This window comes from Salmo salar, chromosome 25 (genome assembly GCF_965601325.2).
Source record: "Salmo salar chromosome 25, fSalSal1, whole genome shotgun sequence".
NCBI lineage: Eukaryota > Metazoa > Chordata > Actinopteri > Salmoniformes > Salmonidae > Salmo > Salmo salar.
The window spans coordinates 38,078,093-38,104,370 of NC_138315.1; the positions used below are offsets into that span (position 1 = coordinate 38,078,093).

The 26,278-nt window shown below is 44.7% G+C and overlaps 1 protein-coding gene across 1 annotated transcript in view; it reads left to right on the plus strand.

Annotated features, from left to right (window-relative positions):
- impg2a (interphotoreceptor matrix proteoglycan 2a) overlaps positions 1 to 25,575 on the plus strand; it is a 56,485-nt gene extending 30,910 nt beyond the window's left edge. Inside the window, exons 9-18 of the mRNA XM_082969139.1 lie at positions 5,566 to 5,819; positions 9,393 to 9,451; positions 11,045 to 12,511; positions 12,746 to 13,000; positions 13,173 to 13,392; positions 17,533 to 17,743; positions 19,930 to 20,118; positions 20,910 to 21,111; positions 21,400 to 21,479; positions 22,436 to 25,575. Of these exons, the coding sequence (XP_082825265.1) occupies positions 5,566 to 5,819; positions 9,393 to 9,451; positions 11,045 to 12,511; positions 12,746 to 13,000; positions 13,173 to 13,392; positions 17,533 to 17,743; positions 19,930 to 20,118; positions 20,910 to 21,111; positions 21,400 to 21,479; positions 22,436 to 22,496 (2,998 nt within the window). The 3' untranslated portion in view covers positions 22,497 to 25,575. The remainder of the gene's footprint in view (positions 1 to 5,565; positions 5,820 to 9,392; positions 9,452 to 11,044; positions 12,512 to 12,745; positions 13,001 to 13,172; positions 13,393 to 17,532; positions 17,744 to 19,929; positions 20,119 to 20,909; positions 21,112 to 21,399; positions 21,480 to 22,435) is intronic.
- Positions 25,576 to 26,278: the final 703 nt, after the last annotated feature.

A 26,278-nucleotide genomic window follows, 5' to 3' on the forward strand; every position in this document is an offset into this window, starting at 1 on the left:
CCATTCTGAAACGAACTGCTTTACTCAAAGACAGTGGCATGTCGTTAGTCAAGATTGAAAAACGTAAGGGGCCTAGACACCTGCCCTGGGGAATTCCTGAATTTACTGGATTATGTTGGATAGGCTTCCATTAAAGAACACCCTCTGTGTTATGTTAGACAAGTACAGTAACTCTTTATCCAGAATATAGTAGAGGGTGTAAAGCCATGACACATATGTTTTTCCATCAGCAGACTATGATCGATAATGTCGAAAGCCACACTGAAGTTTAACAAAACAGCCCCCACAATTTTTTTATCATCAATTTGTCTCAGCCAATCATCAGTCGTTTGTGTAAGTGCAGTGCTTGTTGAATGTCCTTCCCTATAAGTGTGCTGAAAGTCTGTTGTCAAGTTGTTTACTGTAAAATAGCACTGTATCTGGTCAAACTTTTTTTCCAGAAATTTACTAGGCATTGGTAACAGGCTGATTGGTAAGCTATTTGAGCCAGTAAAGGGGGCTTTATTATTCTTAGGTAGGGGAATGACTTTTTGCTTCCCTCCAGGCCTGACGGCACACACTTTCTAGTAGGCTTAAATAGAAGATATGGCAAATAGGAGTGGCAATATCATCCGCTATTATCCTCAGTAATCTTCCATCCAAGTTATCAGACCCCGGTGGCTTGTCATTGTTGATAGACAACAATACTTTTTTCACCTCTTCCACACTCACTTTACGGAATTCAAAATTACAATGCTTGCCTTTCATAATTTGGTCAGATATACTTGGATGTGTAGTGTCAGCATTTGTTGCTGTGATGTCATGCCTAAGTTTGCTAATCTTACCAATGAACAAAATCATTAAAGAGGTTGGCACTATCAGTGGGTTTTGTGATGAATGAGCATTCTGATTCAATAAATAATAAAAATTGCCTTTTTACCCAAAATGTTATTTAAGGTGCTCCTAAGCTTTTTACTATCATTCTTTGTCATTTTCCTTTGTTTCATAGCCTGTTGGGGCTAGGGGGGAGTATTTGCATGGCCGGATAAAAAACGTACCCAATTTAAACTGGTTACTACTCTTGCCCAGAAACGAGAATATGCATATTATTAGTAGATTTGGATAGAAAACACTCTAAAGTTTCTAAAACTGTTTCAATGGTGTCTGTGAGTGTAACAGAACTCATATGGCAGGCCAAAACCTGAGAAGATTCCATACAGGAAGTGCCCTGTCTGACAATTTGTTGTCCTTCAGTTGCATCTCTATCAAAAATACAGCACCTCTGCTGTAACGTGACATTTTCTAAGGTTTCCATTGCCTCTGGGCGAAGAACAGCAGGAGAATTTGTGAGTGGTCAGCCTGGGAACAGTGACACTGGAGATGCGCGTTCATGAGAATTCTCCATTTTCTTCTTTCAGCCTTTGAATGAATACAACGTCGCCCGGTTGGAATATTATCGCTATTTTACGAGAAAAATAGCATAAAAATTGATTTTAAACAGCGTTTGACATGCTTCGAAGTACGGTAATGGAATATTTTGAATTTTTGTCACGAAATGCGCTTGCACATCACCCTTCGGATAGTGACCTGAACGCACGAACAAAACGGAGGTATTTGGATATAACTATGCATTATTTGGAACCAAAACAACATTTGTTGCAGAAGTCCTGGGAGTGCATTCGGACGAAGAACTGCAAAGGTAATCCAATTTTTCTCATAGTAATTCTGAGTTTGGTGAGGGCCAAACTTGGTGGGTGTCAAAATAGCTAGCCGTGATGGCCGGGCTATGTACTCAGAATATTGCAAAATGTGCTTTCGCCGAAAAGCTATTTTAAAATCTGACACTGCGATTGCATAAAGGAGTTCTGTATCTATGATTCTTAAAATAATTGTTATGTATTTTGTGAACGTTAATCATGAGTAATTTAGTAAATTCACCGGAAGTTTGTGGGTATGCTAGTTCTGAACGTCACATGCTAATGTAAAAAGCTGGTTTTTGATATAAATATGAACTTGATTGAACAAAACATGCATGTATTGTATAACATAATGTCCTAGGAGTGTCATCTGATGAAGATCATCAAAGGTTAGTGCTGCATTTAGCTGTGGTTTTGGTTTTTGTGACATATATGCTTGCTTTGAAATGGCTGTGTGATTATTTTTGGCAGGGTACTCTCCTGACATAATCTAATGTTTTGCTTTCGCTGTAAAGCCTTTTTGAAATCGGACAATGTGGTTAGATTAATGAGAGTCTTGTCTTTAAAATGGTGTAAAATAGTCATATGTTTGAGAAATTGAAGTTATAGCATTATTGAGGTATTTGTATTTCGCGCCACGTGATTCCACTGGCTGTTGACTAGGCGTCCCACCTCGCCCAGGGAGGATAGTGTAGTTTCTTCTTCTTTTTATTCAGTTTAATCACATGATTTCTCAATTTGCAGAACATTTGCCAATCAGTTGTGCAGCCAGAATTATTTGCCATTTATTTTGCCTCATCCCTCTCAAACATACCATTTTTCAATTCCTCATCAATCCACAGGGATGTAACCATTTTTACAGTCATTTTCTTAATGGGTGCATGCTTATTAGTAACTGTGATTCGCAATTTCGTAAATGTGTGAAGTGCAGCGTCTGGTTGCTTCTCATTACACACCACAGACCAACAAATATTCTTTACATCAAACACATTGAAATCACTACAAAACTTATTCTATGACCTCTTATACACTATATTAGGCCCAGCCTTTGGAACTTTGGTTTTTCTAGATATGGCTACTCTATTGTGATCACTACATCTAATGGATTTGGATACTGCTTTCAAAGCTATTTTCTGCAGCATTAATAAAGATGTGATCAATACATGTTGATGATTTCATAGCCTGAACCAGGTTAACAGCCTGAACCAGGTTGCAAGCACTAGTTAAAGAAGCTTTCTCTTGAGTGGGCAGCCTGATGAAAGCCAGTCAATATTTAAATCACCCAGAAAATATACCTATCTGTTGCTGTCACATACATTATACAGGGAAGGCTGTCACATAGCCTTCCCTGTAGCTCAGTTGGTAGAGCATGGTGTTTGCAACACCAGGGTTGTGGGTTCGATTCCCACGGGGGGCCAGCACAGATAAAAAATGTATGAAATGTATGAAATTGTATGAAATGTATGCATTCACTACTGTAAGTCGCTCTGGATAAGAGCGTCTGCTAAATGACGTAAATGTAAATGTAAAATCAAGCATTTCACACATGTTATCCAGATACGGACTGTTAGCACTTGGTGGTCTATAGCAGCTTCTCACCAGAATGGGCTTTAGCTGAGGCAGATGAACCTGTAGCCATATTACTTCAACAGTAATTAACATGATATCCTCTCTAAGTTTTAGTTTTTTTTGTAAGCAGGAAGCAGAAAGATAGAGTTATGGTTTTACTTGCCAAAAGGAGGGCAAGGCAGAGCCTTGTGTGTGAAATAAGTGTGGTCTAGAGTTGTCACCTCTAGTTGCACAGGTGACATGCTGGTAAAAACGAGCTGAAAAGGATTTCAATTTCCCTGCTTTAAAATCACTGGCCACAAGAAACGCAATAGCAGTGTGTTGTGTGCAAGGCTGAAGAAAGAGAGAGATTTGAATTTGCTGATACTCATTTTGTGCCGGAGAACCTATTTACATTTGTGTGTTTGTGTGTGTGTTTGAGGGTCATGTGAGATCCATGCTGGCTTTATCTGTAAGTGTGCGTAGGTTTGTGTGAAGTTGTGATGATACCCGTAGACTTCCAGTCATTGGCTCGAGAAACTACCTCTAACTTCCTTCATACTGGACACAGAGACATACAAATAGTATCCACGAGTTCATCTGACTGTGGGGAAGTAGATCAAGGGCCTCATTGCCAAAATCCCAAAGTATCCCTTTAATGGTGTTAGGGCGGTCGCTCACCTAGTAAGAAGGATAAGGGCAGGGCTTGACAATGAACCAGCTGCTTCGAAACCCCAAACCAGCAGAGGAGCTTATCTCTAAGGCTTTATGGCTGCTACCTAACCCCAGCCCAGAAGAGGAGCTCATCTATGGCACTTTATGCCTGCTACCTAACCCCAACCCAGGAGAGGAGCTCATCCCTGAGGCTTTATGCCCACTGCAATCAGCTTCCTGGCCTGTCACTGTCAACAGACAGGTATGGAGAGATGTACACACACACACACCACACACACACACACCACACACACACACACCACACACACACACACCCACACACACACACACACACACACACACACACACACACACACACACACACACACACACACACACACACACACACACACACACACACACACACACACACACACACACACACGAGTCATGCAGCAGTCCTCTGGTCATGCAAATACGTGGGACTTTACTAAGAAAATCCTTACTCTCTTCTGAGTGGCAATCCCAGATTCCCAGGTCAGCAGCGCTACAGTATGGATCTGACCGGAGCTCCGCAGTTGGGCCAACAGCAGAAGAGTATAAAAGAATATCAACTAGTTTCAAGTGTCATTAAACACTTGGATTCTGAAAGTTGTCGTACTGTTTTCCCAGTGTGAGCTGTCAGCAGGAAAACTGGGATCTGGGATGTGGTGGTGCAGTGGGCCGATTACAGGCACGTGCCTCATACTGGGCCAAGCCAAGCCTGCTGAGAGATCTAGGTCACAGGGAGAAGAGAAGGGCTCTCTGAAACCATATGAAGTCTGATAGATGGCTTTTTCCACACAGTCAGGTTCCACATCAAGAGTCTGTTGTGGGGTGTTTGTCGTGTTTATGACCATATTGATCACTCTGGTGGCTGGGCTGATTGGATGGAAGTCATGGAAGTTATAAACGATGCTCCAGGCGGGTGTAAATCTGCCGTAAATCTATCACACAACCATCTATCATTTCAGAATAGTCAAATAAAGTACTGTGTTTGGAACTCTACTCTTCCCAGGGACACTGTTTTCCTATTAGAGACTCTGATTCTAGCTAATCATATTATATACAGTAGATTCATAAACTGATCAATAAAATTATGTATCAATTGATAGTGAAATTTGATGGGTTTTGTATGGGTGGATAGATGTTGATGGTGGAGGAATGCATGGATATACACTACCGTTCAAAAGCTTGGGGTCACTTAGACATTTTCTTGTTTTTGAAAGAAAAGCACATTTTTGGTCCATTAAAATAACATCAAATTGATCAGATCAATTAGCCTTTTAAAATTATAAACTTGGATTAGCTAACACAACGTGCCATTGGAACACAGGAGTGGTGGTTGCTGATAATGGGCCTCTGTACGCCTAAGTAGATATTCCATAAAAAAACAGCTGTTTCTAGCTACAATAGTCATTTACAACATTAACACTGTCTACACTGTATTTCTGATCAATTTGATGTTATTTTAATGGACAGAAAATGTGCTTTTCTTTCAAAAACGAGGAAATGTCTAAGTGACCCCAAGCTTTTGAACGGTAGTGTATATTTACTAGATTGCTAGATTGAGATATTGATAGATTGATTGACAGATCAGCTGACAGATTAACTGACTGATGTATCTGTACATGTATTGCCTGTGCAGGTTGGATGGCGTGGTGGTGGTCTATGCGGTGACGGTGGAGGTGGAAGCGGAGGGGGTGAGCAGTGAGCAGTTGGACTACCTGACCCTGCAGTCCAACCTGGTGGAGAACTCCTACAGAGAGCTGAAGGAGAGGCCCACAGTGGTCTACAACATCACTGACTTCAGGAACAACGTCAGTGAGGCCCTGCAAAATGACAACATCATCAGAGATACAACCCTGGCCCTGGACCCTGACTTACTGCAACTAAAGAGTGGTAAGACACACAGCACTACCCAACACTGCCGTGCAATACACTGCCTATACACTACCATACACAGTAAAACGACTATACACAGTACTCTGGCACTGTAGCCAGACTAACTATGAGTGGTAAAATATACATTATGAACCAGGTGGTTTGAGCCCTGAATCCTGATTCGCTGAACGCCGTGATATATTTAAGTGATAATGCCCAAGATGCTGGTGTTTGGAGGATATATTGGCATGGGTGTTGTTAGACCCGAGACAAAGTCGAGGGCCGGCAAACCATGCCAATATATATCCTCCAAACATCGGCTTCAAGGGCATTATCACTTTTAACGGGTTACCAACCTATTCAAATAATGATTTAAATATTTTAATTGAAAACGTTATTTTGATGAATTTGTTCATACTATTCCATCCTTCAACGAGATATAGTCCCGACACAAATCTAGGGTTTCTAAATCTATGGATGCGACACAGTCATTCGTTCTAAATGTTCCATTGCCATGATGGCTGGCAACATTCTTATCCCTTGCTTGCTAGATAGCCAACTTTGGTTAAAACAGTCACGTAACACGAAGTGGTGTTAAAGGGCCAGTAGGAGGCACCCTTTCCTCTAGTCTAATAAATATCCCAATGCCCCAGGGCAATGATTGCCCTCTGTAGGGTGCCGTCTTTCGGATGGGACGTTAAACGGGTGTCCTAACTCTCTGTGGTCAGTAAAAGATCCCATGGCACTTATTGTAAGAGTAGGGGTGTTAACCCTGGTGTCCTGGCTAAATTCCCAATCTGGCCCTCATACCATCATGGTCACCTAATCACCCGTTTCCAATTGGCTCATTCATCACCCCTCCTCTCCCCTGTAACTATTCCCCAGGTCGTTGCTGTAAATGAGAATGTGTTCTCAGTCAATTTACCTGGTAAAATAAGGGTAAAATATATATTTTTTAAAACAGAGCAGCCAGAGTAACAGCAAAGTAGCTGCATTTGTGTTTGTTTAAGATGTTTTCTAGTGATTTTTTGGGATACATTCATAACAATGAGCTCATGACATGCGATTTCACCTGGCATAGAAAATCTGCTCTCTCGCCAGGCCACTGTTCAGCGAACACATTTTTTGTATTTTGGTATTTTATCAGGAGTGGTAAGACATACAGCACTACCCAACACTACTGTACAATACACTGTATATATACACTACCATACACAGCAAAACCACTATAATTAACTGTTGTGATAGCAGCAGCTACTCTTCCTGGGGTCCACACAAAACATGAAACATGACATAATACAGAACATCAATAGACAAGAACAGCTCAAGGACAGAACTACACAATCACTTCAAACTGAAGCTGTAATGACAGCAAACTATCTGCATTTCATTTATTTCTTTTTTATATACCATAGAAATGATGCTGATTAATGATTTTGACTGGCTGAGAAAAGCTGCCAGCCTGTCTGTCTCATCCTGGCTCCCAACACATTCATTACCACAGGACAGCTGAAGATTGACTTTCAATGTTGAAACAATGTTGCAAATGTCTGAGAGACAGACGGCAAGGTTATTACAAATCTCCGCTGTTGAAAACCAAATGCCAGTCTAAAAGAAGTACAAGATAATGTATAGATGCTTTTTACAGTGTAGATCTAGTTTATAAATTCCCTGGCTGGGCTGACGAGACAGTGGATTGCGCAGTCAGATGGAACAGAGTAAATAGGCATTTCAACGTCATACATTTAGCCTGAGCTAACTTGTGGAATAGACACCGCCTGGAATGCGGTTTTAATCAATCAGCATCCAGGATTAGACCCACCAGTTGTATAACAGACCGTATACCATGGGTATGACAAAAAATGACAATTTACTGGTCTAATTACGTTGGTAACCAGTTTATAATAGCAATAAGGCACCTCTGGGGTTTGTGGTATATGACCAATATACCACAGCTAAGGGCTGTATACAGGCACTCTGTGTTGCGTCTTGCTTAAGAACAGCCCATAGCTGTAGTTTATTGGCCATATACCACGCCTGCTCGGGCCTTATTGCTTAAATATACAATACAATTACATGGGACCAAACACAGTACAATAAAGCCAACAACACCAATTGGGTCACTGTGTCAGATTGTAAGACAACCAGTTCCACCATAGCCAGCTCCAACTTACCTTAGTTGTCCCACCTCCACCTATCCTGTCACTGGCTCTCTGGGGCCTCATTTCCTTCATTCTATTAAACAGCGCTTTGTCTTACACAGTGTTTTGTGGTGATTTCTGTTCAGAAGTGGGTCCTTTTTGATGAACAAATAACAGGCATAATTTATAGGGACTATGTATTTACTCTGCAACAGTTAAATCTTGCTCATTAAACAGTCTTTGATAGAAGTGAGACAACTGGATTTGAAAAAATCAGAGCCCTTACCTCTCTCTCTCTCTCTCTCTCTCTCTCTCTCTCTCTCTCTCTCTCTCTCTCTCTCTCTCTCTCTCTCATCTATTATTTTTGCTGGGTTCCAGTGCTTTAGTTACACACACGCACGTACACACACGCACGTACACACACGTACACACACGTACACGCACGTACACACACACACACACACACACACACACACACACACACACACACACACACACACACACACACACACACACACACACACACACACACACACACACACACACACACACACACACAGAGAGAGAGACTAGATTTAGCTAGCCAGTAAGTAGGTTAGCTCTAACTCCTGGCAGGGGTTCTTCCAGCGAATGGAACACGTTCTATGGTAATGATGGTAATACCATCTCCCTGGTCTATTGGAATTCTTCCTGACAGTGTTGTAAAAGAGTTGCTGTCATTAGTTTACTGTGTTTCCCTGAAGATGGATGCCATCTGACGGCCTGATTCATTATGTGCCGAGACATCTGATATGAGGGGTAAATAATGTCAGATGCCTGCCTGGCACAGTGTGTGGTGACTTACAGGCACTGCTTGGTTCCAAGCTGTCGCCACCAGGCTCCAGTCCCCAGGCTCCAGGCCTGATGGTAATGCAGTAATGGTCTTGGCCCATAGTGGCAGGTATAGGGGCTAGATCTCTAGGGTGATTAGTAGGGCTCCCCTTAGGTAAACACATAGTCGGCACCACCGCTGTCAGGACTGGGGAGAGGAAAAATGGATTGTACAGAAAAGATGGAGAGTGTTTAAACGTCATTCCTCCAGTACATTATTAGAGAAAGTTTGACTTATTATGCAGTTAAGTTTGGTTTCCAACTGCCATCTTTGTTGGGTGCATGGACTCAAGTGTGGGAAGGGAAAGGGGATACCTAGTCAGTTACACAACTGAATGCATTCAACTGAAATGTGTCTTCCGCATTTAACCCAAACCCTCTCAATCAGTGGACATCATGGGCGCCCAGGGAGGAGTTGTTGAACCAACGACCTTTCGGTTACTGGCCCAACTCTCTTAACCACTAGGCTACCTGCCGCCGCTATAGGGAAGAACCTGTTGTTGTTTTAATGATCAGGTTTGATTGAATAGGCCTCCCTATGACTCACAGTATTGACTCTGTCTCCTCTTTGACTCTACAGTGTCCAGTGTTCCTGAGTCCATTGAGTCCACGGCTGGAATTACCAAGGATGACTGGGTGGTAAGTCACAGTCATCAGAGTCATCCCCATGACAACAACCCTTGACCTCCAGTCGGTCCAGAGGTTATTTCTGGGAAACAGTGAGAGGCACAATCCTATATGGCTGTGATGATGTATGCTGAGCGTTCAGCTATATAAATATCAAAACAAATCCACATAGGAGTGCTTGTCAGCATGGAATATATTACAATGCTGTGTTTGAGGTAGTGTCTTACTGAGACTGCTGCTAGGTGGTGTTAACCAGGACTCTCCTGTCTAGTGGTGAGACTGCTGCTAGGTGGTGTTAACCAGGACTCTCCTGTCTAGTGGTGAGACTGCTGCTAGGTGGTGTTAACCAGGACTCTCCTGTCTAGTGGTGAGACTGCTGTTAGGTGGTGTTAACCAGGGCTCTCCTGTCTAGTGGTGAGACTGCTGCTAGGTGGTGTTAACCAGGGCTCTCCTGTCTAGTGGTGAGACTGCTGCTAGGTGGTGTTAACCAGGGCTCTCCTGTCTAGTGGTGAGACTGCTGCTAGGTGGTGTTAACCAGGACTCTCCTGTCTAGTGGTGAGACTGCTGCTAGGTGGTGTTAACCAGGACTCTCCTGTCTAGTGGTGAGACTGCTGCTAGGTGGTGTTAACCAGGACTCTCCTGTCTAGTGGTGAGACTGCTGCTAGGTGGTGTTAACCAGGACTCTCCTGTCTAGTGGTGAGACTGCTGCTAGGTGGTGTTAACCAGGACTCTCCTGTCTAGTGGTGAGACTGCTGCTAGGTGGTGTTAACCAGGACTCTCCTGTCTAGTGGTGAGACTGCTGCTAGGTGGTGTTAACCAGGACTCTCCTGTCTAGTGGTGAGACTGCTGCTAGGTGGTGTTAACCAGGACTCTCCTGTCTAGTGGTGAGACTGCTGCTAGGTGGTGTTATGGGATGAGGTGAAGGCTTTGAAGATTAGCTTGGCTGTTGATATAATAATCCATTACTATTCTGGGGCAAGAGTTACAGCGAGATAGGTAGAGGTAGAGAGAGAGAGGGAGGGAGGTTATCACTCAGTTTGTGAATGCAGTACCCTATGATCTTTGTGGATTCTGCCAGTAGACTAGCAGCTGTATTGTGATAAATAGAGCAGGGAGCTCCAGTCTTAGTCTTGGACAGTAACTGGGTCTGCTGGTTTACTTGCTTGCTAAGGCCCTACATGATTAATTGGAGTAATTACATGGACTGGAAGAGGTTGGAAAACTACCAGTCAGTAACTGGCATTTACAGCTAACTACACATAACAGAAGCACCAGGCATCGAGCTGCCCAGAAACAGACTACAATATCTTAGACTTTAGAGTTCTCTCTATCAGACAGAAGCTAGGTAGTATTATGCCCTGGAGTAGCTGTCACCACCATGTAGGTAGATTCAACTTAATAACAATATGCACAGCATGTGTATGTAAGTAAATCCTTTTTGTCAGTCATTAAGGCATGGAAACCTATATTCCCAATTTTGATTATAATTGTATGGAGTTCAGGGTTGGGGTCAATTCCATGTCCTGAATTGACTGAAATGGAATGGAACTCCAACCTAATTGTGTGACAGTTTAGGTTCTAATGTGTTTCTCTAATGTCCTGGAGGAAATCTTGGCTGCTGAGATGACCCCAGATGCCCCCGAGGTTAAAGCTGAGGATGTGACGATGGGGGAGAATGATGTCATCATTCTGGAGGAGAGCGTGACCCTCCCCCCTAAGCCTGAGGTGACCATCAATGACACAGGCATGGAGGAGGAGGGTCTGCTGTTGGGGAACACTGTGGCTATAGAGAGCCCTCCCCTGGAGCACCTCCCCGCAGACCCTATCTCCCCCGAGCAGCCAGAGGGCACTACGGTCCCCAAGCCTCCTCTGGAGATAGAGGCCTCTGGGTCAGGTGTTGACAGACTTGAGGACCTGCCCTTCCAGTCCAAGGAAGAAGAAGAGTCAGCATCGGCTGCAGAAGAGGAACATACCATAGAAGAAGAGGTAGTTTTGGAAGAGGTGATCATAGAGGAAGAGATCTTAACAGAGGAAGCAGAAGCGGAGGTCCCTGAGGAAGAGGAGGTAGAGGAGGAAGCAGTGGAGGTCCCTGAGGAAGAGGAGGTAGAGGAGGAAGCAGTGGAGGTCCCTGAGGAAGAGGAGGTAGAGGAGGAAGCAGTGGAGGTCCCTGAGGAAGAGGAGGTAGAGGAGGAAGCAGTGGAGGTTCCTGAGGAAGAGGAGGTAGAGGAGGAAGCAGTGGAGGTCCCTGAGGAAGAGGAGGTAGAGGAGGAAGCAGTGGAGGTCCCTGAGGAAGAGAAGGTAGAGGAGGAAGCAGTGGAGGTCCCTGAGGAAGAGGTGGTAGAGGAGGAAGCAGTGGAGGTCCCTGAGAAAGAGGAGGTAGAGGAGGAAGCAGTGGAGGTCCCTGAGGAAGTGGAGGAAGCAGTGGAGGTCTCTGATACTGCAGAGGTTCTAGAAGAAGACGCTGAAACCTCAGAAAACCTTGAGTACTCCATCCTAGAGACAGAGACCATAGAAGAGTTGGAGGAAGAGAACCCTGCCTTTGTCCCTGTGGAAACGATGGAAGCTCCCGAGCCAGCGGAGAACCTTAATGTCCCCGAGAATGCCATGGAGACTGTATCCCCAGATGAGCCTGAAGAAGAGGCTAATAAGGTGTTGGCCCATCCAGAAATATCAGGATATGGAGAGGAAGTTAAGAGCTTAGAGGAGGGACCAATCATCGAGGAGCCAGTAACTGGAGAGGATGCCTTGGAGGTGGAGGAAGAGGTGGCAAAAGAAGAAGTGGTGATGGAACTTCTGGATATGACTGAGATCTCGGTGGACAACCTGGTAGAAGACGAGATGTTATTGGTCGACGAGGCTGTTCCAGAGGCCGCTCACCCCACCACTCTTTCTGCAGAGAAGGAGTCGCCCTTCACCCAAGACTCTGATGCCGTAGTAGAAGAAGAGGCTACAGAGGCCACAGGCCTAGACACAGCCCCAGAACCGGAGGCAGAAGCAGAGGACCAGGGGGTCACCCCAGCTCTCACACCCGCCAAATATTACCCTGGCCCAGACATTTCCATCACTCTGGAGGTAATAAAAGATGACGGAGAGATGATGGTTGTAATGGACATTAGTCAGGGCCCTGAGTTTTTCCTGTCTGAGTGACCATGTGACCTGACTAGGAAAAACTCCCCTTGTTATAGTACTTTACTTAATCTATTCATCTGTTAGCGCAGACATTTCCTTGTTGTATCATAAAAACTACCAAATGTTGTTCCACATTGACCAATTGCACCATGAATTGTTTCATGTCTGTTAAACCAGCTGCAGACGATAGGCCCTATGACAGACTATGACCTGGTCCCCTTCGGTGGCACCAACCAAACAGAGGAGGGAAGCAGCGGGTACCCCTCTGGAGGGGTACATGGTGTGGACCACAGCGTTGCCATGCCAATCAACCCTGGGCGGGCGCTGATGGTGTTCTTCAGTCTGAGGGTAACCAACATGAAGTTCTCAGATGACCTCTTCAATAAGAGCTCCCCGGAATACAAGGCCCTGGAACAAAGGTTCATAGAGCTGGTGAGCTATTCATTTTTAGCCTTTATTCCCCCTTTCCCATTGTAGACAATTAGAAAATACATGTTTTACTTGATGTGTGATACTATATGTAGAGGGTGCTCACTCTCTGTATCTCTCTCTCTCTCTCTCTCTCTCTCTCTCCATCCCTCCGTCTCTGCCTGCCCCCCTCTAGCTGCTCCCCTACCTCCAGTCCAACCTTAGTAACTTCCAGAACCTGGAGATCCTGAACTTCCGGAACGGGAGTATTGTGGTCAACAGCCGGATGAAGTTCGGGAAGCCGGTGCCTCGCGGCGTCAACAATGCAGTCTACCTGATCCTGGAAGACTTCGCTAACACAGCCTACAAGACCATGAACCTGGCCATCGACAAGTACTCACTTGACGTAGAGTCAGGTAAGGTTGACAACTATCACATATTTCACCAGAGACACAACGGAGGGTTCCTAATTATTCCTAAACACTCCTCCTTTAGGTTTTGGGGAGTTCAAATGCATTAAAATGTGCATATCCACATGGATTATCAATTAAAAGCATGGCACATGGATTGTCAGTTAAAAGCATGGCACATGGATTATCAGTTAAAAGCATGGCACATGGATTATCAGTTAAAAGCATGGCACATGGATTGTCAATTAAAAGCTTGGCACATGGATTGTCAGTTAAAAGCATGGCACATAGATTATCAGTTAAAAGCATGGCACATGGATTGTCAGTTAAAAGCTTGGCACATGGATTATCAGTTAAAAGCATGGCACATGGATTATCAGTTAAAAGCATGGCACATGGATTATCAATTAAAAGCATGGCACATGAATTATCAGTTAAAAGCATATCCACATGGATTATCAGTTAAAAGCATGGCACATGGATTATCAGTTAAAAGCATGGCACATGGATTATCAGTTAAAAGCATGGCACATGGATTGTCAGTTAAAAACATGGCACATGGATTATCAGTTAAAAGCATGGCACATGGATTGTCAATTAAAAGCATGGCACATGGATTGTCAGTTAAAAACATGGCACATGGATTATCAGTTAAAAGCTTGGCACATGGATTATCAGTTAAAAGCATGGCACATGGATTGTCAATTAAAAGCTTGGCACATGGATTGTCAGTTAAAAGCATGGCACATGGATTGTCAGTTAAAAGCATGGCACATAGATTGTCAGTTAAAAGCATGGCACATGGATTGTCAGTTAAAAGCATGGCACATAGATTGTCAGTTAAAAGCATGGCACATGGATTGTCAGGTAAAAGCATGGCACATGGATCCATTTAGGCATGAAAGCTCTCTCCAGGGAGGTTCTAATCTAGACTGAAGACAAAGAGAGTCACTTTTCAAAATCAGAGACTGAGGATGTGTGCGTGTGCGTGCATGCGTGTGTGTGCATGTGTGTGTGTGTGTGTGTGTGTGGGCTAGGTGTTAAATGTCTCGGGCGTTCTCAGGCGTTCCTTCCATTACTCGATGTCTTGGTCACACTGATTGTGTAACTACAGCAGTGCTTCTCAATTATTTTCTGTTAAGTCCCCCCTAGGAAGAAGTAAACATTTCGCGCCCCCCAACTCTCCGCCGCGACTGTAAATAGTATAATTTGTCTATAAAATTGTTATAAGTACACCTCTGCATAACATTGTATCCTTATTAACATTAAAGAAAACCAAAAAAGAAAAAAGAAAGAAATATAGATCAACTTACGAAAAAGAATAACTTTTTTAATGCATCAATTTGCCTGAAATGTAAAAAAAATTCAAACCTTATTTAAACTGTAAACATTTTTTGACCATTTGATACTGAAAAATTAAATTAAATATTATCAATAAATAATAATACATTCAAATTGATCAGCAACATTAACTCAGGAGCACAATATATGAAACACTTTGACCTATAAAACAAAAATGAATAAAACAATTTGTGCAGATTTTTTTAAAATCAAAATGAGGAAGTCAGGATTAATGGCTACAATGAGCACGTTTTGCAGAGCACAGCTTTTCGAAGCGGGGTTTGAAGCATGATACTGCAACTCTCAGCTCCAGCTCAATGTTTAGCTGGGACCTGTAGTTGGTCTTCAGTGCAGCAACAGCAGAGAAGCCAGTCTCACAAAGATAAGATGTTGCAAAAGGAAGAAGAATGCCCATGGCCCTCTGCCCTAAGAGTGGATACTGCCTCTCTACACTCAGCCAGAATTCACTCAGTGTCTGTGATGTGAACCTCAGTCTCAATGTGGACTCAGACGTCATATCAATGAACTGGTCCTCCTCTGCAGAGCTGAAACCAGTTGGTGCATTGAAAGGATCTCTCACCCAGTCATATTGGGAACGGTTTTCAGGGAAGTACTTTTTAAAGAATCCCATCAGTGATGAAATATGCTCCTTAATATATGGAATCACTGAGGTGGCATCATAGTCAGTAGTGTCAACAAATTCATGCAGGTTCTCGAATGAATCAGTATTTCCTTCATCAAGTCGCCTGCCCCACATTGCAAGCTTTCGAGTGAAAGAGCTGATCTTGTCTGTGACCTGAGGGAGGTGTTTATCTTTCCCTTGAAGCTGTAGATTTAGTTCATTTAGCTCTCCAAATATGTCACTCAGGTAGGCCAGTTTTGCCAGGAAGTTCTCATCACTAAATTTTTCTGCGAGGTCATACTTGTGCTCCTGCTCCGAAAACATTCTTATCTGCTCTCTGAGCTCAAAAACTCGGGACAAGACTTTTCCTCGTGACAGCCACCTTGCTTCACTGTGAAACAGCACAGCTTGATGTTCAGCTCCCATCTCCTCACAGATAGCAGAGAAGACTCTTGTTTTTAGTGGTATGGTCTTTATAAAATTGACTACACCTACAATGTCAGTCATAACCTCACTTAATTCAGAGGAAAGGTGCCTTGATGCCAGTGCTTCTCTGTGTATAACAGTGTGTCCACTCAGCATTAGGTGAGGCCTTCTTGATGAGTGCCCGAAGTCCTTTTCTCATCCCTGCCATGGTCTGTGCACCATCAATGCCAACACCAATGCAGTTCTCCCACTTTAGCCCATTCTCAGTCAGGAAGCAGTCCAGCATTTTGAATAGCTCTTCAGCTGTGGCTCTGTCTCTGACATATTTACAAAAAAGTAGATCCTCACACCGGGAGTTTGTCATGTCAAAACGTACATAAGCGATAAACAAACAGTCTTTGTTGCTGTCAGTTGCTTCATCGAACTGTAAGGCAAAACGTTTGTCTTTGAGTTTATCTACCAGCTGTTCTTTAAGATCGTTAGCAATGTCATTTATACGTCTGGCGACAGTGTCATTGGACAGAGGGATAGTTTTTATTTTTGCGGCACTTGCGTCATCCAGCATGTCAGAGACCATGTCTAATGCTGCAGGCAGTATCAGCTCCTCTGCTATGGAGTGTTTTTTTTTTGTTGCACTGAGCAATTTGGTACGCCACCTTATATGATGCTAACAGTGCTCGCTGGTTTACTGAAGTAGCATTCACAAAGCGGGACGATTGTTGGCAATATTCGGCACGTTTTCGCTGAAAAAACTCTGTCGGCTTATCAGCGTGATTGGGGTGTAATGTCTTTAAGTGACGCCTTAATTTATTTGGCTTCATGCTGTCCGCTGCCAACATTTTTAGACACAGTAAACATACCGGTCTTTCCTCGTCTCCCACCGTAGTCACAGTGAAGCCAAGCGCTACATACGCTTCATCATATTTCCTCGTCTTAGCTTTCGGGAGACTTACGTTTATCTCATTATCTCCGTCTTTCTTTTCATCCCTGTTAAATATTTTTCCATGGTGTCTCTTAAGGGTTTGTTATCTGCACTTCATATCTCCTGCTCTGTGCTGTGTGCTCTTGTTCGGTGCAAAAAAACCCTACTCCCTGAGGCAAAAAAAACCCTACTCCCTGAGGCAAAAAAACCCTACTCCCTGCGACAAAAAACCCTACTCCCTGAGGCAAAAAAACCCTACTCCCTGAGGCAAAAAAACCCTACTCCCTGAGGCAAAAAAACCCTACTCCCTGAGGCAAAAACCCCTACTCCCTGAGGCAAAAAAACCCTACTGCCTGAGGCAAAAAAACCCTACTCCCTGCGGCAAAAATGTTCCCTGGGGTCACACGCGCCCCCCCTGGCATCGTGGTTTGTGGTTGTGACAGTATGGGATCATATGAGGCCGTAGATAATATAGAACTGATGACTGTTTTTGTCTCATCATGACAGATGAGCTGTCATAATCTGTCTGAGCCAATCACAACAAAAATAGCTAAGCCTTATGATGATTATATCCCAACATGACATTTCTAGGATTATATTATGTTCTTATAATAACCTTTTACCTCTACTAATTGTTATATCCCCCCGTTGTAATGCAATAAGAAACTATGTACTATATACTGTATGCTATGACTCAGGACTAAACTTCAAATAAATATCCAGAGCAATTGAAAATAATGTATTTGAATTGGAACTGGTGATCTGGATTTATCCAATGTGCACTTATCAGGAGTTGACTGTCTCTACCCTAACATTTCCTGTGTGTTGTTGCCAGGTGACCAGGCCAACCAGTGTAAGTTCCAGGCGTGTAATGAGTTTGCACAGTGTTCTGTGAACCGCTGGTCTGGCGAGGCGGAGTGTGTGTGTAACGCTGGATACTTCAGCGTGGACGGACTGCCCTGTCAGAGCATCTGTGACCTACAGACAGACTTCTGTATGAATGACGGGAAGTGTGACATCATACCTGGACAGGGGGCCATCTGCAGGTAGGTGTGTGTGTGTGTGTGTGGGGGGGGGGGGGGGGGGGGGCACTGATCCCACTCTTTATTAAATTCCAATACATTTCCATATTTTAAAGCAGACTCTGACATACTGACATAATGAACATGCTCACATTCATGTACACACACAGTATGTATAAACATATTTGTGTGCCAACATGAGTGTGAACCCTCTGTTTCACACCCACCATCACAAGTTCACACACCCTCTATGGAACGTTTAGTTTCCAGTTCACACACCCTCTATGGAACGTTTAGTTTCCAGTTCACACACCCTCTATGGAACGTTTAGTTTCCAGTTCACACACCCTCTATGGAACGTTTAGTTTCCAGTTCACACACCCTCTATGGAACGTTTAGTTTCCAGTTCACACACCCTCTATGGAACGTTTAGTTTCCAGTTCACACACCCTCTATGGAACGTTTAGTTTCCAGTTCACACACCCTCTATGGAACGTTTAGTTTCCAGTTCACACACCCACTATGGAACGTTTAGTTTCCAGTTCACACACCCACTATGGAACGTTTAGTTTCCAGTTCACACACCCTCTATGGAACGTTTAGTTTCCAGTTCACACACCCTCTATGGAACGTTTAGTTTCCAGTTCACACACCCTCTATGGAACGTTTAGTTTCCAGTTCACACACCCTCTATGGAACGTTTAGTTTCCAGTTCACACACCCTCTATGGAACGTTTAGTTTCCAGTTCACACACCCTCTATGGAACGTTTAGTTTCCAGTTCACACACCCTCTATGGAACGTTTAGTTTCCAGTTCACACACCCTCTATGGAACGTTTAGTTTCCAGTTCACACACCCTCTATGGAACGTTTAGTTTCCAGTTCACACACCCTCTATGGAACGTTTAGTTTCCAGTTCACACACCCTCTATGGAACGTTTAGTTTCCAGTTCACACACCCTCTATGGAACGTTTAGTTTCCAGTTCACACACCCTCTATGGAACGTTTAGTTTCCAGTTCACACACCCTCTATGGAACGTTTAGTTTCCAGTTCACACACCCTCTATGGAACGTTTAGTTTCCAGTTCACACACCCTCTATGGAACGTTTAGTTTCCAGTTCACACACCCTCTATGGAACGTTTAGTTTCCAGTTCACACACCCTCTATGGAACGTTTAGTTTCCAGTTCACACACCCTCTATGGAACGTTTAGTTTCCAGTTCACACACCCTCTATGGAACGTTTAGTTTCCAGTTCACACACCCTCTATGGAACGTTTAGTTTCCAGTTCACACACCCTCTATGGAACGTTTAGTTTCCAGTTCACACACCCTCTATGGAACGTTTAGTTTCCAGTTCACACACCCTCTATGGAACGTTTAGTTTCCAGTTCACACACCCTCTATGGAACGTTTAGTTTCCAGTTCACACACCCTCTATGGAACGTTTAGTTTCCAGTTCACACACCCTCTATGGAACGTTTAGTTTCCAGTTCACACACCCTCTATGGAACGTTTAGTTTCCAGTTCACACACCCTCTATGGAACGTTTAGTTTCCAGTTCACACACCCTCTATGGAACGTTTAGTTTCCAGTTCACACACCCACTATGGAACGTTTAGTTTCCAGTTCACACACCCTCTATGGAACGTTTAGTTTCCAGTTCACACACCCTCTATGGAACGTTTAGTTTCCAGTTCACACACCCTCTATGGAACGTTTAGTTTCCAGTTCACACACCCTCTATGGAACGTTTAGTTTCCAGTTCACACACCCTCTATGGAACGTTTAGTTTCCAGTTCACACACCCACTATGGAACGTTTAGTTTCCAGTTCACACACCCTCTATGGAACGTTTAGTTTCCAGTTCACACACCCTCTATGGAACGTTTAGTTTCCAGTTCACACACCCTCTATGGAACGTTTAGTTTCCAGTTCACACACCCTCTATGGAACGTTTAGTTTCCAGTTCACACACCCACTATGGAACGTTTAGTTTCCAGTTCACACACCCTCTATGGAACGTTTAATTTCCAGTTCCTGTGTGTGTGTGTGTGTGTGTGTGTGTGTGTGTGTGTGTGTGTTTATATATATTTTATTGAGTTGCTCTAACAGATCATTCTTACTATTCTAGCTGTCATTTAGTTGAGTACCGGTAGTGTTCTAGGTGTGTGTGAGTGGCACTGACTGTTGTTCTTTGTGGTTCTAGATGTCGTGTAGGGGAGAACTGGTGGTACCGTGGAGAACACTGTGAAGAGTACGTGTCAGAACCGCTGGTAGTCGGCATAGCGATTGCCTCCGTAGCCGGTTTCCTATTGGTGGCTTCCGGTGTGATCTTCTTCCTGGCAAGGACACTACGGGATCAGTACGATAAGGATGAGACAGAAGACCCCTTACGGTGAGAGTCAACACACACCACTCCTTTGTAATAGCCTCTCAGAGGGATGGTACAGTCAGAGTGTTGTGTGTACAGTACGTGTGTGTGGAGGTCCTGTGTGACTCAGTTGGTAAAGCTTGGTGCTTGCAATGCCAGGGTTGTGGGTTCAATTCCCACGGGGGACCAGTATTAAATTGTATGCGCTCACTATTGTAAGTCGCTCTGGGTAATGACAAATGACAAAAAAATAGTGAAATAAATCATGTTTGTGTGCTAGTAGCTGAACAAAGTGTAGGTGTCTCAAATCCTGTCAGGAACGCCCCTGGCCTCTACGTTACACTACAGTACAATACAGCAGCTTTAGAGGTGTCATGTTAGTTGTAAGTACCACCACAGACTGAACCTGTCTGAATATTTACTGTAAGAAGGACATGGAATATTCAAGCCTGGGTCAGACAGGATTAAATCAGAAGACTTGTCGGTCTCGGTCTCCTGTTAGTAGACTAAGCTGTAGCTCTCTTTGTCTCGCTCTCTCTCTTTCTTTCTCTCTCGCTCTCTCACTCTTTCACTCTCTCTGTCTCTCTCTCGCTCTCTCTGTCTCTGTCTCGCTCTCTCTCTTTCTTTCTCTCTCGCTCTCTCTCTCTGTCTCTCTCTCGCTCTCTCTGTCGCTCTCTGTCACTCTCTGTCTTTCTCTCTGTCTCTCTCTCTCTCTGTCGCTCTCTGTCTCACTGTCGCTCTCTGTCTCTGTCACTCTCTGTCTTTCTCTCTCTCTCTCTTTCTTTCTCTCTTTCTGTCGCTGTCTGTCCCCCCAGGCGAGGGGAGAGTATCCCGTCTCTAGAGAGGGCCACTAAGTACAACCCCATGTATGAGAGTGAGGCTACGACTGGCTATAGCCACTACTACCGCCGCTACCCAGAAGCCCCGGTCTACAGCAGCGCCAGCGCAGAGGCCTCCACAGACTTCAGCAGCGAGGAGATACGCCACATCTACGAGAACAGCGAACTGACCAAGGAGGTGTGTGTGTGTGTGTGTGTGTGTGTGTGTGTGTGTGTGTGTGTGTGTGTGTGTGTGTGTGTGTGTGTGGGTGTGTGGGTGGGTGGGTGGGTGGGTGGGTGGGTGGGTGGGGTGGAGGGACGGTGATAACCAATGTGTGGGATCCCGTCTCATACTTATCTTATACATATCGTTGCCTTCCTTAATCTAATCTGTACTCTCTGGACATAGACCTACCGATTGGACACAACGTCTGTCTGTCATGTAACATTTCTCCCCCTGTTAACCCCACCCACCCTTCTTCCACAGGAAATCCAGGACAGGATACGCATCATCGAGCTCTACGCGAAGGACCGGCAGTTTGCAGACTTTGTGCGGCAGCATCAAACGTGAGTGTGGCTCAATTCATTCTGTCAGCTTTAACTTGAGATCTGAGAGTGTAAATCAGACTTTAATCAGAATGACGTTGGCTGGGAAGACAATTCCAATCCCAGAAACATCTAACAAGCTACAGTATGTCTGTCCCAGAGAGACAGTCACTCTGGTGTCACTTTAACTGGCAGCGTATGTCTGTCCCAGAGAGACAGTCACTCTGGTGTCACTTTGACTGGCAGCGTATGTCTGTCCCAGAGAGACAGGCCACGTTAGTGGAGACAGACAGTCACTCTGGTGTCACTTTGACTGGCAGCGTATGTCTGTCCCAGAGAGACAGGCCACGTTAGTGGAGACAGACAGTTACACTGGTGTCACTTTGACTGGCAGCGTATGTCTGTCCCAGAGAGACAGTCACTCTGGTGTCACTTTGACTGGCAGCGTATGTCTGTCCCAGAGAGACAGGCCACGTTAGTGGAGACAGACAGTTACTCTGGTGTCACTTTGACTGGCAGCGTATGTCTGTCCCAGAGAGACAGTCACTCTGGTGTCACTTTGACTGGCAGCGTATGTCTGTCCCAGAGAGACAGGCCACGTTAGTGGAGACAGACAGTCACTCTGGTGTCACTTTGACTGGCAGCGTATGTCTGTGTCAGAGAAAAGAAGTCTGTGAGGTGTTGGGTTGCATGAGTTGGCATCGCGTGGTGATTTTGCAGTCGTATTAGTGTGATCATGTACGACTGCGTGTATATGTGTGTGTGTGCGCGAATGTGTGTCACTGTGTGTGCGTGTGTGGTCTAGTCTGTGTGTGAGGTACTGTATTTAGTTGCTTGGAAACCATGCACAGTTAGAGTGCCAAGTGTCTGCTGCTCAGTATCCACACTGCTCAGTCTAATCAGTGTGTGTGTGTGTGTGTGTGTGTGTGTGTGTGTGTGTGTGTGTGTGTGTGTGTGTGTGTGTGTGTCTTCCACAGTGCCCTGGATACACGCAGAGAGAGCACTCTTGATACACGCAGAGAGAGCGTGTCCACGTAGACCTGTTCGGGACTCTCAGCTGTATGCTGTGAAGAACAGGGTGCCCTATTCTCTTGTCCCGTCCTGCTTCCTCCTTTCTCAGTGCCTTCTCTCGATTGGGTGAGCTCTGCTGGAATGGCTGTGGTGGCTGTGGGCAGATCTTCTGCTCATTGGATGTCTTCCTTTTGGGGGAAGACCTGCCTCCCTCCATTTAGAATTATATTTGTTACCTGAAATGATGACATACAAAATGCAATGCTGTCTAGGATACCTGTTCTTCAGGTAGCAGATAAGACATGATAAAGTCTTTCCTTTGCATTTAACGTCATATCTCAGCCCGTAGATGTTAAGGGAAGAACGTAGCGCTCTGAAAGTGTAAATATTGATCCATTGGAATGTTGGATATGTACTATAAGGTGTCATTGTCACTGTATCTGCTGTTGTACATATTATGTATGAACTAGAGCCAGTTCTCAAAGGAATGGTTTATACCAGCGGTGCACAGCTCAGGCCTTCAGGTAGCTCAGGCCTTCAGGTAGCTCAGGCCTTCAGGTAGCTCAGGCCTTCAGGGCCTTCAGGTAGCTCAGGCCTTCAGGTAGCTCAGGCCTTCAGGTAGCTCAGGCCTTCAGGTAACTCAGGCCTTCAGGTAACTCAGGCCTTCAGGTAGCTCAGGCCTTCAGGTAGCTCAGGCCTTCAGGTAACTCAGGCCTTCAGGTAGCTCAGGCCTTCAGGTAACTCAGGCCTTCAGGTAGCTCAGGCCTTCAGGTAACTCAGGCCTTCAGGTAGCTCAGGCCTTCAGGTAGCTCAGGCCTTCAGGTAGCTCAGGCCTTCAGGTAGCTCAGGCCTTCAGGTAGCTCAGGCCTTCAGGTAACTCAGGCCTTCAGGTAGCTCAGGCCTTCAGGTAGCTCAGGCCTTCAGGTAGCTCAGGCCTTCAGGTAACTCAGGCCTTCAGGTAACTCAGGCCTTCAGGTAGCTCAGGCCTTCAGGTAACTCAGGCCTTCAGGTAACTCAGGCCTTCAGGTAGCTCAGGCCTTCAGGTAGCTCAGGCCTTCAGGTAACTCAGGCCTTCAGGTAGCTCAGGCCTTCAGGTAGCTCAGGCCTTCAGGTAGCTCAGGCCTTCAGGTAGCTCAGGCCTTCAGGTAACTCAGGCCTTCAGGTAGCTCAGGCCTTCAGGTAGCTCAGGCCTTCAGGTAGCTCAGGCCTTCAGGTAGCTCAGGCCTTCAGGTAACTCAGGCCTTCAGGTAGCTCAGGCCTTCAGGTAGCTCAGGCCTTCAGGTAGCTCAGGCCTTCAGGTAACTCAGGCCTTCAGGTAGCTCAGGCCTTCAGGTAGCTCAGGCCTTCAGGTAGCTCAGGCCTTCAGGTAGCTCAGGTCCTCTGCAGGGACTAAAACCAGCAGGCATTGTTGCCCTCTGGACCAGAGCTGTGTGCCCTTGTACTATACCCAGCTGTAGGTTGTGGGAGATTGAGAGCAGCTGACTGGCCAGTGTCTGTGCTGTCCTTGGTGCTATGGGGCCTGTCTCTGTTGTCTGGGTTTCTGGCCAGTAGTAAGCCTGGGTAGTGTTCTCCTGAAGTTGGGCAGAAGTTTGCTGGATGCACTCTGTTGGCAAATCTCAAGTCTCAGCCCTACATGGTGCTGGTGAGAAGTAGTCACTTTCTTTCAGGAAAAGTGGAAAATGTAGGGTAAATCTTCAATTTTTATTCTGCTGCAATAAATTCCCTTCTCTCTCTCCCTTTCTCTCTCACTCTACATCAGGAATCAGTTTGTTTTCTGTCGAAAAAAAAAGTGTTGAGAGAGCGAGCGCGAGAGAGAGAAGAGAGAGAAAGACAGGGAGCGAGAGACAGGGAGCGAGAGACAGGGAGCGAGAGACAGGGAGCGAGAGACAGGGAGCGAGAGACAGGGAGCGAGAGACAGGGAGCGAGAGACAGGGAGCGAGAGACAGGGAGCGAGAGATCGAGAGAGAGAGAGGGAGAGAGGGGAAAGAGAGGGGAAAGCGAGGGGAGAGAGAGGGGAGAGGGGAGAGGGAAGAGAGAGCACGGAGAGAGAAATATTTTGCCTGAGGACCAAAATATAAAAGAAAACACATTTAGAATGGAAACAATCTTCAAGGGAAAAGAAAGCAAACCAAAGATTTTATCAGGCAGTCTGTTTTCAGATATAATGCGATAGAAAAGAGCATTAAATGTGAATGGGTACACAACATGTGCTCTGTGGATAAGCAAACTCTTAGCTGCAGCTTTTACTTCAATTGAATTCACCAGCAATGTGAAAAAGGTCCATTCTGTAACCACTAGTTTGGCCATTATCCATGATTTTCAACCTGTAAGCATTTCACATTGAGAAGAGTGGTTTCCATGTTGTTCGTTTGGTATTTTCATCTGTTCCTCCACGGGTCACATGCTTGACCCTTCTTATGTTCGGAGTGAATCCTCAGTTGCAACTCTTCAAGCTATAGATTTCCTTTATCACGTTTGTTTTGAATGTGAATAGTCATAGGTCATAAGAATAGACAGGATGAATCTCAAATGGCAGCCTATTCCCTATATAGTGCGCCACTTGCCTAAAGTAGTGCACCATATAAGGTAAAAGGTCCTATTTGGGACGTAGCTACAGAAATTTAGGAGATATTTCATGTTTTAGGTTCATGTTATCCTGTCCTCTTCTCTCAGTTCTCTGTATGGCTCCACGTAAGTGAAAACACAGGTTACTCTGGTAAAGCATACGCTGACCTTCCACTTATGACAACGTCATGCCTTTGCAATCTGTGTGTGCATTTTGAAATAAATCTTCTCGTGTGCATAAAGTGGTTTTCTCGACATTCTCCACCTCCATCGGGACATAAAGCCAACGGTTGGATTCAGAACTCTGTGATGTAAATACTATCTAAGAGTTATGGTATGTAATTTACACTAGAATGTCAATTTGAATGTGCTTGAAATGTTGACATGTTTCATTGTACAAAGTTTGTTTATTTTTTTACATAAGCTCTGGTTTAATATTTTTACAATATTACATTACTACTTGCAGTTTTGTCAATGTTTATTCTTAAAAAATAAAGATTTAAAACAAAGCAATGATTAAAAATACATGTTTTATACTAAATTATGACTCGTGCTATGTTTGTTACAGAAGTCTCCCGTTGACATACTTGTATCAAGAACTGAACTTGTGTCAAGGATTGCTCATATTTTTCTGTAAGGTCTGTGGAAACGTGGTTTGTTTACAGCAGTTTCACTGAGAGCTTCAATTTAGGGCTATATTCATTCAGATTGACATCAGCATAGCGGTTGTTTCGCTAGTGTCGGAGGTGGAACTGCGTTAGAACTGTCAAATCCACAAGTGGCACGTTGCGTTACCTTATCGAGGACACTACCATTAGATGCAACGAAACCACACCCGACTACGATCGGGCACGATCCGTGTTACAAGTTCAAACACTCAAATTAGACTGATAGGCCAAAATCCCTCCATCCAAATGAACATGAAAACATGCATCAGCCTAACATCAATGGTTTTACATTTGACAGTCATTATTTCTATTATCAATAGAGCCTTCACTTTCTAGTGCTGTTTTCAACTTCTAACACGATAGGGACAATAGAGGATTGGTTTGTGACACACGAGGAGCTGCCCACCAACATGTCAGCTCATACCGCAGTTACACTGCCAAAACATCTGATATGCTGGTCAATTCTGGTCAACGCTCAACCTGATTGAATCTATTGGAGCTGTTCAGCTCGTCAATCTGTTCATCGATTGATCCAGTATTGACGGGTTGATGAGCGCTAATCCAAAAAAGTGATCA